Raw genomic sequence first — 14,388 nt, forward strand, 5'->3', positions numbered from 1 at the left:
CTTGTTGGTACCTATGGAAAGCATGGTTTCCAAATCCCTCGATGAGTTTTGAGTTTCAGGCCAAAGCTACCCTTCTGAGGGACAATTCTCTAAGTGTTAGAAAGCTAATCCTCCCTTACCTCATTGGGACAGGGTCAAACTTTAATACATACATACATATATATATTTGAAAAAGATAAAGAGCAGAGAGAGAGAGAATGGGTGTGCCAGGGCCTCTAGACACTGCAAATGAACTCCAGACATATACTGCACCTTGTGCATCTGGCTTATGTGGGCATTGTAGAATTGAACCTGAGGCCTTTGGCTTCCCAGACAAGCACCTTAATGGCTAAACCAGCTCTCTAGCCCTGTCAAGCTTTTGAGTAAGGACATGGAGCTTAAATCCAGGGGCTTCCTAAATGAAAAGGATTCTGTGATAAGAATGAGTTGTGAGGAGATTAAAATGAAGTGAATTCTGGGCAGATATGGGAGTCAGGAGATTGCACTTTATGAGGCATTTATCAAAACCCCACAAAGTATTGCAAGAAGGCAGCTCGGTCCTAATAGAAAGTCTAATAGAGGACGTGTCCCGCATGTAGGGTTCTCCTCTGTGGCACAACACTAAGGACACAAAAGAGATCACATCAGAGAAGCTCCTATCCAAGTTGCTTTGAGGGGCAGGGACAAATTCAACATGTGGAGGTAGAAGCAGTTTTCTCAGCTGGAGGGAAGGGAGTGAGCAGAAAGAAACAGAAGCCCAGAGCAGGGCAGAGGCCAGCAAGTGGTTAGGGGGGGGAAAAAACACTTACTTTGCCAGGCAAGGTGGCACATGTCTTTAATCCCAGCACTTGGGAGGCAGAGGTAAGAGGATCACTGTGAGTTCAAGGCCAGCCTGAGACTACATAGTGAATTCCAGGTCAGCTGGGCTGGAGTGAGACCTTACATTGAAAAACAAAGAAGGAAAAAAACAATCCCACCTACTTTGAGGGAGCTCTATAGGGAAGAAGTCTTGACTTGAGGTGGGCAAGATATCCCTGCTAACACCCCAATGAAATTTGTATGTTTTTGAAATGATAAAATATAATGGAAACAGTCCATGGCTCAGAGTTTAATTTTTAGCTATGTCACTTTTTGATACCTGTGTGACTTTAGACAATTGTTTAACCTCCTCAGCCTAAGGACCTCAACTGTTAAAAGAGGAGATACTAATCTTCATGTGTATCCTATAAGACTGGCATGAACATAAAAAGAGACAGTGAGCACCAAACAGCAGTGCCAACTATTGCCCATGGGCAAAACTCCCCCAGTAAGTGTTACTTTTATCTGTTATGGATTCTACATAAGAGATCCTGGAGACCAGGAGACAGGTCTTCTTCAGAACTAAGAATACAGCATGTGACTTTTGTAGAAAGATATTTGAATGGATGAGTGAGTGGATGAATGAATGATATTCATCATCAGCAAACTAAACAACAAAATCAAAGCCCTAAGCTATTCTGAAAGCTTGGTCACTCCTATTTGAGCTGGTGGAAGTTCCGAGTTGCTTGTGGTCAGTTGGTATCATGGTAGAGAAGGAACCCTGTGAAGGTGGAGTCGTTGACGTTATCTGCATAGAGTCCATTATGGTCCCCTTCCCCATACACCTGCAGCCACACTTGGTCGCCCACCTCCAGCTGGAGGAGCACAGAACCGGAGGCTTGGTCCACGTTCTTGTCCTGATACTGGTCATATGTGAAGAGAACAGCCTTGTCCTTCTTGAAGAGGCTCACCTTCACATCTTTCATGTATACGGTGATGTGGTAGGAGAAGTGGTACAGCCCTGGGATGTTGCAGTGGAACTTGCCAGTGGTGCCATCGTAGTGATTTTGCTGGTTGTAGAAGATCTTAGTGAAACGAATGGGAACATTGGGGACAGTGACGCGGGTCTCCAGCCCCACACTGAATGCTGAGCGGTACACGTAAGCACCTTCTCCGGGCTCTCCTTTCCTGCCTGGGGTTCCTGGAAAGCCTCGGGGACCTTCAGCCCCAATCACTCCCATGTCACCAGTATCACCCTTAGGACCAGCAAGACCTAGAGAATGAGAAGAATTCAGTGACCGTAGGAAACAGAACTCCTGCTCAGGTTATTCTCATCTGAAAACATTGTCTCTGGGCCTCTACTCATAATCTGCTTAACAAGGCAAGGAAAGATGTCATTTACTCTTCAAAGACCAGCAGGTCCCCACATGTTCATCTTCAACCTCATCTTTCAAATCCTCTATGAAATCAGGTGTGGTGGCACATGCCCTTAATCCCAGCACTTGGGAGGCAGAGGTAGGAGGACTACTGCAAGTTCAAGGCCACCCTGAGACTATATAGTAGATTCCAGATCAGCCTGGACTAGTGTGAGATCCTACCTTGAGAAAACAAAAGTAGAATCATCTATGAAGGAATGAAGAGATGAGTAAGTGGGTAAATAACCTCTAGAGTTTCCAAACTAGACAATAAATCTTGGTTGATTATTCTCTATTGATTTTAGGATTATTTGGCTGGGTGGACCTCTGAATTAATGGTAATAAGTCAGTGTCAGCCAGTGTCTGAACATTATTCATTCATTTATTCAATCATCTATTCATTCATCAAGTGCCTTTCTATATTCTCCATGACCCAAAAGGTTCCCATAAATTCATATCCAGCCTCATCTCCTCTAAGTCTCCATCACCGCCACTCTACACTGAGTGCTGGCTCAACCAACCTCTGTTGTATTCTCTATACCTTCTGTCTAGGATGACCTCCCTCCTCTATTCTACCTCATCACCCTTCAGGGCCAGGCTCCAGCCCTGTCTCCTGCATGAAATATCATTGTTAATCCACATATCACTGAGTATATTTTCCCTGGATTCCATATTCTGGGCATTTGTACCCCATTGAGTTTGGCATGTTGAATCACATTTTCTTCCAGTAATAACTAATAGAGTCATACATGTTAGACATTTTTAAATTCTTTCTTTTATTTAATTTTTCTTTTAAAATAGGTTCGAATGTAGCTCAGGCTGACCTCAAACTTGCTATGTATCTAAGGATGACTTTGAACTTCTAATCTACCTGTGTGTGGTGGTTTGATTCGGATGTCCCCATAAACTTAGGTGTTCTGAATGCTAGGTTCCCAGCTGATAGAGATTTGGAAATTAATGCCTCCTAGAGGCAATGTATTGTTGGGGACCGGCTTATGGGTATTATAGCCAGTTGCCCCTTGCCAGTGTTTGGCACACTCTCCTGTTGCTATTGTCCACCTTATGTTGGCCAGGGGGTGATGTCCACCCTCTGCTCATGCCATCGTTTTCCCCTGCCATCATGGAGCTTCCCTTAGAGTCTGTAAGCCAAAATAAAATTTTTTCCCACAAGCTGCTCTTGGTCAGGTATTTTCAGGCAGCAATGGGAACCTGACTGCAACACTGTATCTACCTCTCAAGTGCTGGGATTACAGATGTGCACCACCAAACCTAGTTTTATGTCATGCTAGAGACAGAAGCCAGAGCTTCATGCATGCTTAAGCAAGCACTCTGCCACCTGAGCTGCATGACCAGCCCTAGACTTGACTCCTTAACCCAACCAAGGGTTCTCTGAAGAATAAGGAGTACTTCAGGAGAGCACAGTAAGTGTGGCTGGAAGCTTTCAGATGGGATAAGAATTAAAGGGGAAATGACAATAGGCATATGAGGGCTGGAGAGATGGCTCAGCAGTTTAGGTGCTTACCTGCAAAGCCTAAAGACCCAGGTTTGATTCCCCAGTACCTACATGAAGCCAAATGCACAGAAAGGTGCATAAGTCTGGAGTTTGTTTCCAGCAGCAAGAAGCCCTGGCCCACTCCTTCTCTTTCTCTCTCTCTCTCTCTCTCTCTCTCTCTCTCTCTCTCTCTCTGTCTCTCTTTTCCTTGCAAATAAATAAATAAGTTTAAGTAAGCAAGAATAATAGGAAGGAAGCCAAGCGTGGTGGTGCATGCTTTTAATCCCAGCACTCAGAAGGCAGAGGTAGGAGGATCGCCATGAGTTTGAGGCCACCTTGAGACTACATAATGAATTCCAGGTCAGCCTGGGCTGGAGTGAAACCCTACCTCGAAAAACAAGAAAAAAATGAAGGGCTACAGAGATGGCTTAGTGGGTAAGGCACTTGCCTGCAAAGACAAAGGGCCCAGATTCGATTCCCCAAGACCTACATAAGCCAGGTGCACAAAGTGGCGCATGTATCTGGAGTTCATTTGCAGCAGCTAGAGACCATGTTATGCCCATTCTCTCTCTCCCCCTCCCTCTCTCTTTCTCTTTTTCAAATAAATAAAATATTAAATAAATAAACAAAAAGAATAAGGGCTGGAGAGATGGTTCAGTGGCTAAAGACACGTGCTTGAAAGCCTGATGGCCTGGGTTCAAATTCCCCAGCACCCATGTAAAGCCAGATGCACAGAGTGGCACATGTGTCTGGAGCTCATATGAAGTGGCTAGAGGCCCTGGCATGCTCATTCTCTCACTCTTTCTCTCTCTCATAAATAAATAAATATAAAAATATTTTTTGTTTGTTTGTTTTTCGAGGTAAGGTCTCACTGTAGCCCAGGCTAACCTGGAATTCACAATGTCATCTCAGGGTGGCCTTGTCATCTCATGGTGATCCTCCTACCTCTGCCTCTCAAGTGCTGGGATTAAAGGTGTGTGCTATCACGCCCAGCAAAAAATATTTTTAAAAAGAAAAAAAAGACTTCCAGGTAAGATGGTGAGTGTAGTAGCCATGCCAAAGCAGCTGAGAGAGTGAAATAAGCAGAAAAATAGCAAAATGCACTCTTCTACAAAAAAGTGAAAGTGTATAAGAACTATCAGCCATAGCAGAGGAGCAGGAGATTCCAGCAAGCAGGAAACCAACCAGAATCCGGCTGAGGTCCCAGCTTCCCCAGTCCACATGCCTGCCCATGTGGCCTGACAGAGAGCTGCAAACAGAAGTCAGGGAAGGGAATTTCCACTCACACCAGTCTCCTTGCAAAGTCAAGAAACCCAGAGGAGAAGACAGCAGGGACCAGCTGAGCAGCTGCTGAACGAGAACACAAACAGGACCAGCTGAGCAGCTCTGGGACAACTCAAGGCATCCTGCACAGCCTCCCTTCCCCCAACCACCACGGCCAGGAACCACCAGAGAACTCATCCATCCCCTTGCCTCACAGCATCCAGCCCAGCTGATGAGAACACCAGATCCAGCAACCCAAGCAGCCTGAGTCCACAGCACAACACAGAGGGACTGAGTGGGCACTCAGCGTTGCTGAGCTTGGAAGCCGTCCCAAAAGGTGACAGGGCCTATTTACACAAAGCCAGGTACCTGGGCCTGCACCAGAACTGCTAACTTCACCTTCCATGTCAAGGCAGAAATGTGTTAGATTTGACTAATGTATTCTTGGTTGATTTTACCATTCTCGAATAAGCTAGATTTTGGTGTATTGTTACGTTGACATTTTCTGACTTGTAGGACCTTTGTCGTTTTCTTCTGTCATTATTGGGGGCAGGGTCTCACTCGACCCCAGGCTGACCTGGAACTCATTTCAGACCAGAAATCTCAACCTCCCAGTTGACAGGATTAAGGTGTGGCTCAACACACACTTAGGGACTTTGGCTTTATTTGATTATCTGTTGTTTTTTTTAATCCCCATTCTTGCATAAATATTCTGTACTGATTTTGATTGACTGTGTAGATTACTCAGTTGAATTTTAGAAGTTACCAGTAATTTTCTCTACCAAGCCTACAAGAATACTTGCATAGCAAGCAAACTCAACTCCTGAGGTCATTTCTGCTGTAACTCGGAGTAATATAAGAGCTATATCTGGCACCTTAAAGTCCTACCCTGAAGATATGTAAACTCAGATTTATGGGCTGGAGAGATGGCTTAGCAGTTAGGGTGCTTGCCTGCAAAGCCAAAGGACCTTGGTTCGATTCCCCAAAACCCACATAAACCAGATGCATAGGGGGTGGATGTGTTTGGAGTTCATTTCAGGGCTGGAGGCCCTGGCATGCCCATTTTCTCTCTTTCTACCTACCTATTTTTGTATCTCTCTTTCTCTCTTTCTCTCTCTCTCTCTCTTTCTCTCTCTCTCTGTCTCTCAAATAAATAAATAAAATATTAAAATCAGATTTACAGAGGAGGACTTGAGGAAATGAAAAGACCTCCCACACTCCTGGATAGGCAGAATTAACACTGTGAAGATGACAATCCTACCAAAGGCAATATACAGATTTAATGCAATTCCAATTAAAATCCCTACAGTGTCCTTCACAGAGATAGAAAAAATGATCTCAAATTTTATATGGAAAGGAAGAAGGCCTTGCATGTCCAAACATATCCTCAGCAAAAGAAATACCTCTGGAGGCATCACCATACCTGATCTAAAGCTATATTACAAAGCCATAGTAATAAAAACAGCATGGTACTGGCATAACAACAGGAGTATAGACCAATGGAATAGACTTGAGGACCCAGACTTTGGGTCAAGCAACTATAGCTTCTTGATATTCGACAAAGGCCCAAACAATATAGGCTGGAAAAAAGATAGCATCTTCAACAAATGGTGCTGGACAAACTGGATAACCACATGCAGGAAACTGAAACTTGATCCACACATTTCACCATGCACTACACTCAAATCCAAATGGATCAAAGACCTCAATATAAGATAAAAAACTTAAATACTACTGGAAGAAAACTTAGGAAGTACTTTCCATGATATAGGAATTGAAAAAGACTTCCTGAACAAAACCCCAGTAGCTCACCATCTTAAATAGTCACTCAACCAATGGGATCACATGAAGCTGAAGAGTTTCTTTACAGACAAGCATACAACAAGCAAAGCCAATAGATTACCCACAGAATGGGAGAAAATATTTGTGGGTTATCCAACTGATAGAGGCCTAATCTCTAGAATCTACAAAGAACTCAAAAATCTAAACAGTAAGAAGTCAAACACCCCACTCACAAAATGGGGCAAAGAGCTGAACAGGCAGTTCACAGAGGAAGAATTACAAATGGCAAACACACACTTAAGAAAATGTTCATCATCCCTAATCATCAGAGAAATGCAAATTAAAACAAACTATGAGATTCCACCAAACCCCAATAAGGATAGCAAACATCAAAAAATCAAATGAAAATAAATGCTGGTGAGGATGTGGAGAAGTAGGAACACTCATCTTCTGTTGGTGGGAATGTAGGATGGTACAACCACTTTGGAAAGCAATATGGAGACTCCTGAAAAAGCTAACTATAGATATACCAACAGACCCAGTTATTCCCTTACTGGGCATCTACCCTAAAACCTTCAAACCACAGGCCAAAGAGATTTGCTCAACCATGTTTATAGCAGCTCAATTCACAATAGCTAAGAGCTGGAATCAATACAGATGTCCATCACTAGAAGAATGGATAACTATCTACACAATGGAATTCTATACAGCAGTAAGAAAAAATGGCACAATGAAATTTGAGGGAAAATAGTTGAACCTGGAACAGATCATTCTCAGTGAAATTACCCAATCACAGAAAAAATATCACCATATAGTCTCACTCATCTACAGCACCTAACTTGAATTTACCCAAGGTACCTTACATACCCAGCAAGCATCTCATGGACTAGACACTAGGTTGGATGGGGAGGGAGGGGAGGACATCGAAGGGATGGGAAACACTACTCTAGACCCAAATGGTAATGGTATCATAAAATTTCTACTTCCTAAAAGGCAGACCAAATGGCTGAACCTTCACCAGGCCCTTACAGGAAACACCTGAACCACAAGACACTGGAGAGGATAGGATCAAGTCTAACCTAAATCCTCTACATCTTCCCTCCCTCCCTCTCCCTCCCCCTCTCCCTCTCTCTCTCTCTCTCTCTCTCTCTCTCTCTCTCTCTCTCTCACCTCTCTAACTCTTGTATATTATTTATCTTTTTCCTCATTTTCTTAAAGGGCACTGACCTATAGCTCCCAGTATATCATGGGGCTATCATCCACAATGAGCTTTTGATCAGAGAAATCTACAAGGTTTCCTAAAAGAATGACAGGTTTCTGTCAGAGTACCTGATGACCCACTAAAGGTTAGTGGTAAGACCCTACTGCTGAAGACACCATATGCAGCTGACATGTAAAATGGAAAGGCATGGCTGGAAGCCAGGAGAGAGTCAGTGCACCGACAGTCAGTATGTCTAGTGCCAGAAGGTGCTACATGGGCGACTGGGGGAAATGACCAATATCTGTCCAACCAACTCATGGTCTCACCACTTAGCAGCAAATAACCTGATGTGATGCCCACACAAGTTCAATAGTGGCACACAGCCATGGTGAGGAACCAACTGCTCTTGATCTGGCTGATCCCCTCAGTGGTATGGGACCCATAGCTAGAGCTGGAAAACAAGTCAGAACCATATCCAAACATAAGCCCACTCTCCAATATCAAGCTACCATCAATCATGGGCTACAAGAGGGCCTGCAACTATTAAACTCTCTATAAAAAAAAGTAAGGGTTATCTTATTTGTCCTGGTGCTAACTTACTCTCCGTTGGAGAATCTGCTTCTCTTTTTCAGATAGATGTAGATCCTAAGGAGAGAGCCACCCCATCATACCTCAAAAGGGCCCTGGCTGAAACTAAGGAAAATTGGCAAAACAAGCAAGGGTGATGTTTTCCTGTGAACCGGATACCAACACAAAGGGGAAGGAGACCAACGCAGAGAAAAATCAACTCCTACCAAATCAGAGAGCCAGAGCCTCAGAGGCCCCCAACACCTCATCACTGAAGCAGACCAAAAATGAACCCAACATAGCTCAGGGAAATTTTGTGGAAGAGGTGGCAGAAAGAATGTCAGAGCCACATGTTGGGTCATGATATGCAGAGACATTTATCGTACCAATAACTGTGGGCTAACTCCACAATGCATGACCCATATACCTCACCAAGGAGGGGCCAATGGGGAGGGGGTAGGTCATGGGTGAGCCTAAGAATGGTACCAAACTGCCTGTATTTGCTGAATACAAAACTAATAAAAAAATTTTAAAAATCAGATTTACATGTCTAAGAATAGGACAGATAATTAGAAAACCCAAGCATCAAATTAACTTAAGATGCAAAAATGTCTACATTACAATAAAAGAAATTTAAAAAAAAAGACAATGGGCTGGAAAGATGGCTTAGTGGTTAAGGCATTTGCCTGCTAAGCCAAAGGACCTCAGTTAGATTCCCCTGACCCACATAAGCCAGATGCACAAGGTGGTGTGTGCATCTGGAGTTCGTTTGCAGTGCCTAGAAGCCCTGGCACACCCATTCTCTCTCTCTCTGTGCCTCTTTTTCCCAGGGTGGCCTCAAACTCATGGCAATCCTCCTACCTCTGCCTCCTCAGTACAGGGATTAAAGGTATATACTACCAAGCCTGGATTTCTTTCTATTTTCTTTCTTTCTTTCTTCCTTTCTTTTTTGTTTGTTTGTTGTTCGAGGTAGGGTTTTACTCTAGCCCAGGCTGACCTGGCATTCTCTATGTAGTCTCAGGCTGGCCTCAAACTCATGAGGTACATTTATACAATGGAGTTCTATTCACGATGATAAAGAAAAATAAAAATTTCAGGGAAATGGATGGATCTGGAAAGGATTATACTAATTGAGGTAACCCAGGCCCAGAAAGCCAAACACCACATATTCTCTCTCATATGTTGATCCTAGCTACAAATGTTTGTGTGAGTTGGGGTAAAAATCAGTAGCAGAGGCCAGTAACTAGACAGGGGTTATAAGGGAGGGAAGAACAGGGAGGATTTAAGGGGATGGTATTGTATATATGTAACTAGATGAACAGATTACTGGGGGCGGAATGGCCTAAGTGAGGTCAGGGAAATAGTTTGAGTAAAGGAAGGGTGGGAGAGGGTTAATCAAAATTTAAGAGGCCATGAATGAGCTGTATGGAAACCTGCTTTTTTGGACAATGGTGCACCCAGAAGCCATAGAATGTTACTAGAAAATTTTCAGCACCAGGAATGGGATACCTTCCAGTGAGTTGTTAGCCATGGAAGTCTGTAATGTCCCCAAAACATTACAGGCCATTGACAAGGCTCTTGGTTTCCCACCAGGAATAGATGGTAAGACCTTATTGCTAAAGACTCCACATACTTGGGCTGCAAGGTCACTGAGAAATCAAAATGGAGCTGAGCTGAAAACCTCTCCCTGTAGACTAGCTAACAGAAAGCTGGAAAAAGCTATACTTCATGCAGCCCTTTGGGGGAGAGGAGTCACCAGTGAAGATAAACAACAGTGGACACTTCCAAGTCTTCAGTTTGGCAAGCCAGACCAAATGACTCAACAGGTACAATAAAGACATGCCTGTTATGGAGAAAAACAACTGCTCACTAATTGAACTGGAGGTCTGCTCCACAAAAGGAAATACATGCCTGATACTAAAAACCTATGACAGGGCAGTCATGAGCCACAGGGTGTAGTGTCTGCTGCTGTCTGCCTAAATGCATATGTTATGCTCACCAAACTGTCCTGTAAGCACTTCTCTTGACGTTCATACTCATATATTAATGCTACTCTCACTTTTGGGTTAGAGAAACTTCTCTTTTCAGATGGTGGTGACCTTTGGGATGATTCAAAAGGCAACCTGGTGCTGAGAAGAAGTGACAGAGGAGTTCTCAGCACTGAAAGATCTCTATCAGGGTCCATTGCAGAAGAGGTGGCAGAAAGAATGTAAGAGCCAAAGGAAGGGTAGGCCTGCTAACAGAGCAGCCTTTCAGACACAAAACAGCCTGGATATCCATGACCTGGCAATGCTTTGTACTACCTACCCAGGACCCTTAGAATAGGAGGAAAAGATGATGACATCAAAATAAAAGAGAGACTAGTTGAGAGGAGGAGGGGACATGATGGAGTATGGATTTGTGAAGAGGAAAGTGGGGAAGGAGAGGAAGTTATCATGGCTTATTGTCTATAATTATGGAAGTTGTAGATAAAAAAGTTACATATATATATATATCAAAGTACCTCAGTAGAGAGGAACCACAGTCTCACTCCTGGAATATAACCTGAGCTCCAGGTTCCTTATGGATTGCATATAATAATTTGCTTCTCTGGCTGGAGAGGTGGCTCAGCAGTTAAAGGCAGATGTGTGGAAAGTGCGATGGTCCAGGTTCTATTCCCAGTACCAGGTAAAGCCAAAATGGCATATGTATCTGGAATTCATGTACAGTGGGGGGAAGCCCTGATGTATGCATTCTCTCTCTTCCTCTTTTTCTCTCTGTCTCTCTTTCTCTCTATCTCAAATAAAAAAAATATTTTTCTTTAAAGTTTTGCTTTTTGCTGGGCATGGTGGTGTACACCTTTAATCTCAGCACTCGGGAGGCAGAGGTAGGCTGATTGCTGTGAGTTCAAGACCACTCTGAGACTACCTAGTGAACTCCAGGTTAGTCTGGGCTAGAGTGAGACCCTGCCTCCAAAAAAGAAAAAGAAAAGAGTTTTGCTTCTCACCTGTGTAGGCCTCTTGTTCTCCCATAGCCCTCCAAACCTTCCTCTACCCAGGCGAGGCCAGACCCTTGTTCTTACCTGCATCTCCTTTCTCTCCCTTCTCTCCGGGGCTTCCGTCTCTGCCATCACGGCCTGGGGTCCCGTTGTGGCCAGGATGCCCTGGGATTCCTGCCATCCAGCCTGCACAAGCTCCCTTGGGTAGGGAGAGCGGGTCTGCAGGTCCTTCGGCCGCGCTATCGGCGTGACAGGACGGCACGAGCAGCAGCAGAAGAGCTCGCAGCAGCAGCGGGGACGGCATCCTGGGCCCTGGAATCCACATGAGCGCCGTCAGCCTTGGCAGTGGCAGAATGAAACAGCGCATCCAACCGAGACCTGCGTGGCCCCCATCAGCCTCAATGGAGTCCACTCCTCAGATCTGCGTTCTCAGTGCTCGCCTCTCCCGAAGAGCCTTGGCTGCCTATTACAGCCTACCTTAATGTCCTTCTGATCGGAAATTTGCAATGCTTAGTATGATTCCCTGAATGTCTTCTATCCTCAGCAGGATTGTAATTTCAGGGATGGCAGGGGTGGCCCTCTTACAGTGTCCCCATATCTGAGCACAGGATCAGACACAAGGAAAATTTCAAGGGTCTTCTTGGGTTTTCCAGAATTGATTGAGATTGCTCCCTTGAATTCTAACCAACTTCTCTCTCCCTGGCAGCTTTCTTCTTCTAGTCCTCTTTTTCTCCCATTTTCCTCTCTCTTTTCTTCCTTTCTTGCTTCCTTCCTCCTTCCCTTCCTCTCTTCCCGCCCCACACTCTCTTTCTCATTACTTTTCTTCCCTTTCTCCTCTCCTGGGTAATACATTTGATGATTTCTTTTCTTTTCTTTTCTCTTGTGGCTTTTTTTTAGTTTTTGGGAGGTAGGGTCTCACTCTAGCCCAGGTTGACCTGGAATTCACTAGTAGTCTCAGGGTGGCCTTGAACTCGTGGCAATCCTCCTACCTCTGCCTCCCGAATGCTGGGATTAAAGGCGTGCGCCACTATGCCCTGCTCATTTGACCATTTCTTACATGTGCTCATACACAGAGCCTTGCTTGAAGTTCAGCAGACAACAGCTATGCCTTCTGCCAGCCAGAGCGCTCCTGACCAGATTTGCCTGGGCTAATTTAGCTGCCCCTGTGAATCTTCCTAATCCTTACTCAGCCTTTAGAACTCAGTTTGGATGTCAACTCCTTTAGGAAGCCCTGTCCCTGCCCGCACTACACACACACACACACACACACACACACCGTCTGGGCTGGCTTCTTCTTGGTCCCCCTGGTACCTGGACTCCTATTATTACAGTTGGGCAATTACGGTAGTTCCAGTTTTGCTCATCTGTTCCTCCATTAAACAGAGTGCAAGCATAACATGTTAACAGCGCAGAGCAGGCCCGAGACAAACTTTTTGCTATTTTTTAAAGGGAGGGAATAGAAAGAAAGGAAAAGAAAGTGAAAGCAAGGATAAATAGAAGATGGAAAGAAGTAGGGAGTACGGGCTGTATTTAAAACATGTGCTTTCAGGCTGGAGAGATGGCTTAGCGGTTAAGCGCTTGCCTGTGAAGCCTAAGGACCCCAGTTCGAGGCTCGGTTCCCCAGGTCCCACGAGAGCCAGATGCACAAGGGGGCGCACGCGTCTGGAGTTCGTTTGCAGAGGCTGGAAGCCCTGGCGCACCCATTCTCTCTCTGTCCCTCTATCTGTCTTTCTCTCTGTGTCTGTCGCTCTCAAATAAATAAATAAATAAATATTAAAACATGTGCTTTGGAGCTCTAGCAAAGAGCCCCAATGATATGAGCAGCCAAAGGATTCTTCTCTTCTCCCCCCACCCCACATAGGATCTTGCTCTAGCCCAGGTTGACCTGGAATTCACTGTGTAGTCTCAGGATGGCCTCGAACTCATTGCGATGCAAGTGCTGGGATTAAAGACATGCGCCACCACACCCGGCTCTGTTTTACCTTTTCTTTCCCCCATGGTTTTAAGGTTAAGCATTTTTAATTTTTTTTATTTATTTGAGGGAGAGAAAGAAGCAGATAGAGAGAGACCGAGAGAGAGGAAGAAAGAATGGGTTCACCAGGGCCTCCAGCCACTGGAAACGAACTCTGGATGCTTGAGCCACCTTGTGCAGCTGGCTTATGTGGGTCCTGGGGAATCAAACCTGAGACCTTTGGCTTTGCAGGCAAGCGCCTTAACCACTAAGTCATTTCTCTAGCTCTGTTTCACCTTTTTGAAAACTAATTTGCTTGTCTCCTCAAGATTGCACAAAGCCTGCAGAATTAGATTTGCTTTTAGGGTAAATTTGGTCCTCTGTGAAGGGTGCAGAAAAGACTGGGACTCTTACCTAACAGATGGAATCCCCTTCCAGCCTGTCACCTGGTGCTCAGTGCTGGCCTCTGCATGTGGGCCAGCCAACTCATCTTTCCCCATCACATACGGTAGATTGTCTGCATACGTGTGTGTGTGTGTGTGTGTGTGTGTGTGTGTGTGTGTGTACAGTTACATAAGCTCTTTGGAGAAGAAATCCTAATCCTAAGAATTTTTCTTTTACTTTTTCTGTTTTTTTAATATATTAAGAATATATTGTATATATGTAAGTACAATGATTGTAATGGGGAGGTAATATGATGGAGAATGGAAGTTCAAAGGGGAAAGTGTGGGGGTGGGGAGGGAGGGAATTACCATGGGATATGTTTTTATAATCATGGAAAATGTTAATAAAATTTTAAAAATTAAAAAAGAAAAATAAAAAATAAAGAAAAGAAATTAAACAGGATGCTAAAAAGAAAAAAAATAAAATAAAATAAAAATATTTTATTTAAGGCCAGGCATGGTGGTGCATGCCTTTAATCCCAGCACTTGGAAGGCAGAGGTAGGAGGATCACTGTGAGTT

The 14,388-nt window shown here is 44.4% G+C and overlaps 1 protein-coding gene across 1 annotated transcript; it reads right to left on the reverse strand.

The window, feature by feature from the left end:
* Window positions 1-287: 287 nt before the first annotated feature.
* On the reverse strand, window positions 288-11,778 carry Adipoq (adiponectin, C1Q and collagen domain containing). The gene is made up of 2 exons (XM_004654524.2): window positions 11,559-11,778; window positions 288-2,050 (listed from the first exon to the last, which is right to left on the reverse strand). Exons 1-2 carry the CDS (start codon window positions 11,776-11,778, stop codon window positions 1,530-1,532), a joined length of 741 nt encoding a protein of 246 aa, XP_004654581.1. The 3' UTR covers window positions 288-1,529.
* Between the last annotated feature and the right edge of the window lie 2,610 nt (window positions 11,779-14,388).

This window comes from Jaculus jaculus, chromosome 5 (genome assembly GCF_020740685.1).
Source record: "Jaculus jaculus isolate mJacJac1 chromosome 5, mJacJac1.mat.Y.cur, whole genome shotgun sequence".
Classification (NCBI taxonomy): domain Eukaryota; kingdom Metazoa; phylum Chordata; class Mammalia; order Rodentia; family Dipodidae; genus Jaculus; species Jaculus jaculus.

Bases quoted from the DNA above. Each gene is read 5' to 3' on its own strand.
- Adipoq (XM_004654524.2), bottom strand. From the start codon at position 11,778: ATGCCGTCCCCGCTGCTGCTGCGAGCTCTTCTGCTGCTGCTCGTGCCG. The intron at 2,051-11,558 runs GTAAGAACAAGG...CTCATTCTCTAG, and splicing joins GGGAGAGAAAGGAGATGCAG to GTCTTGCTGGTCCTAAGGGT.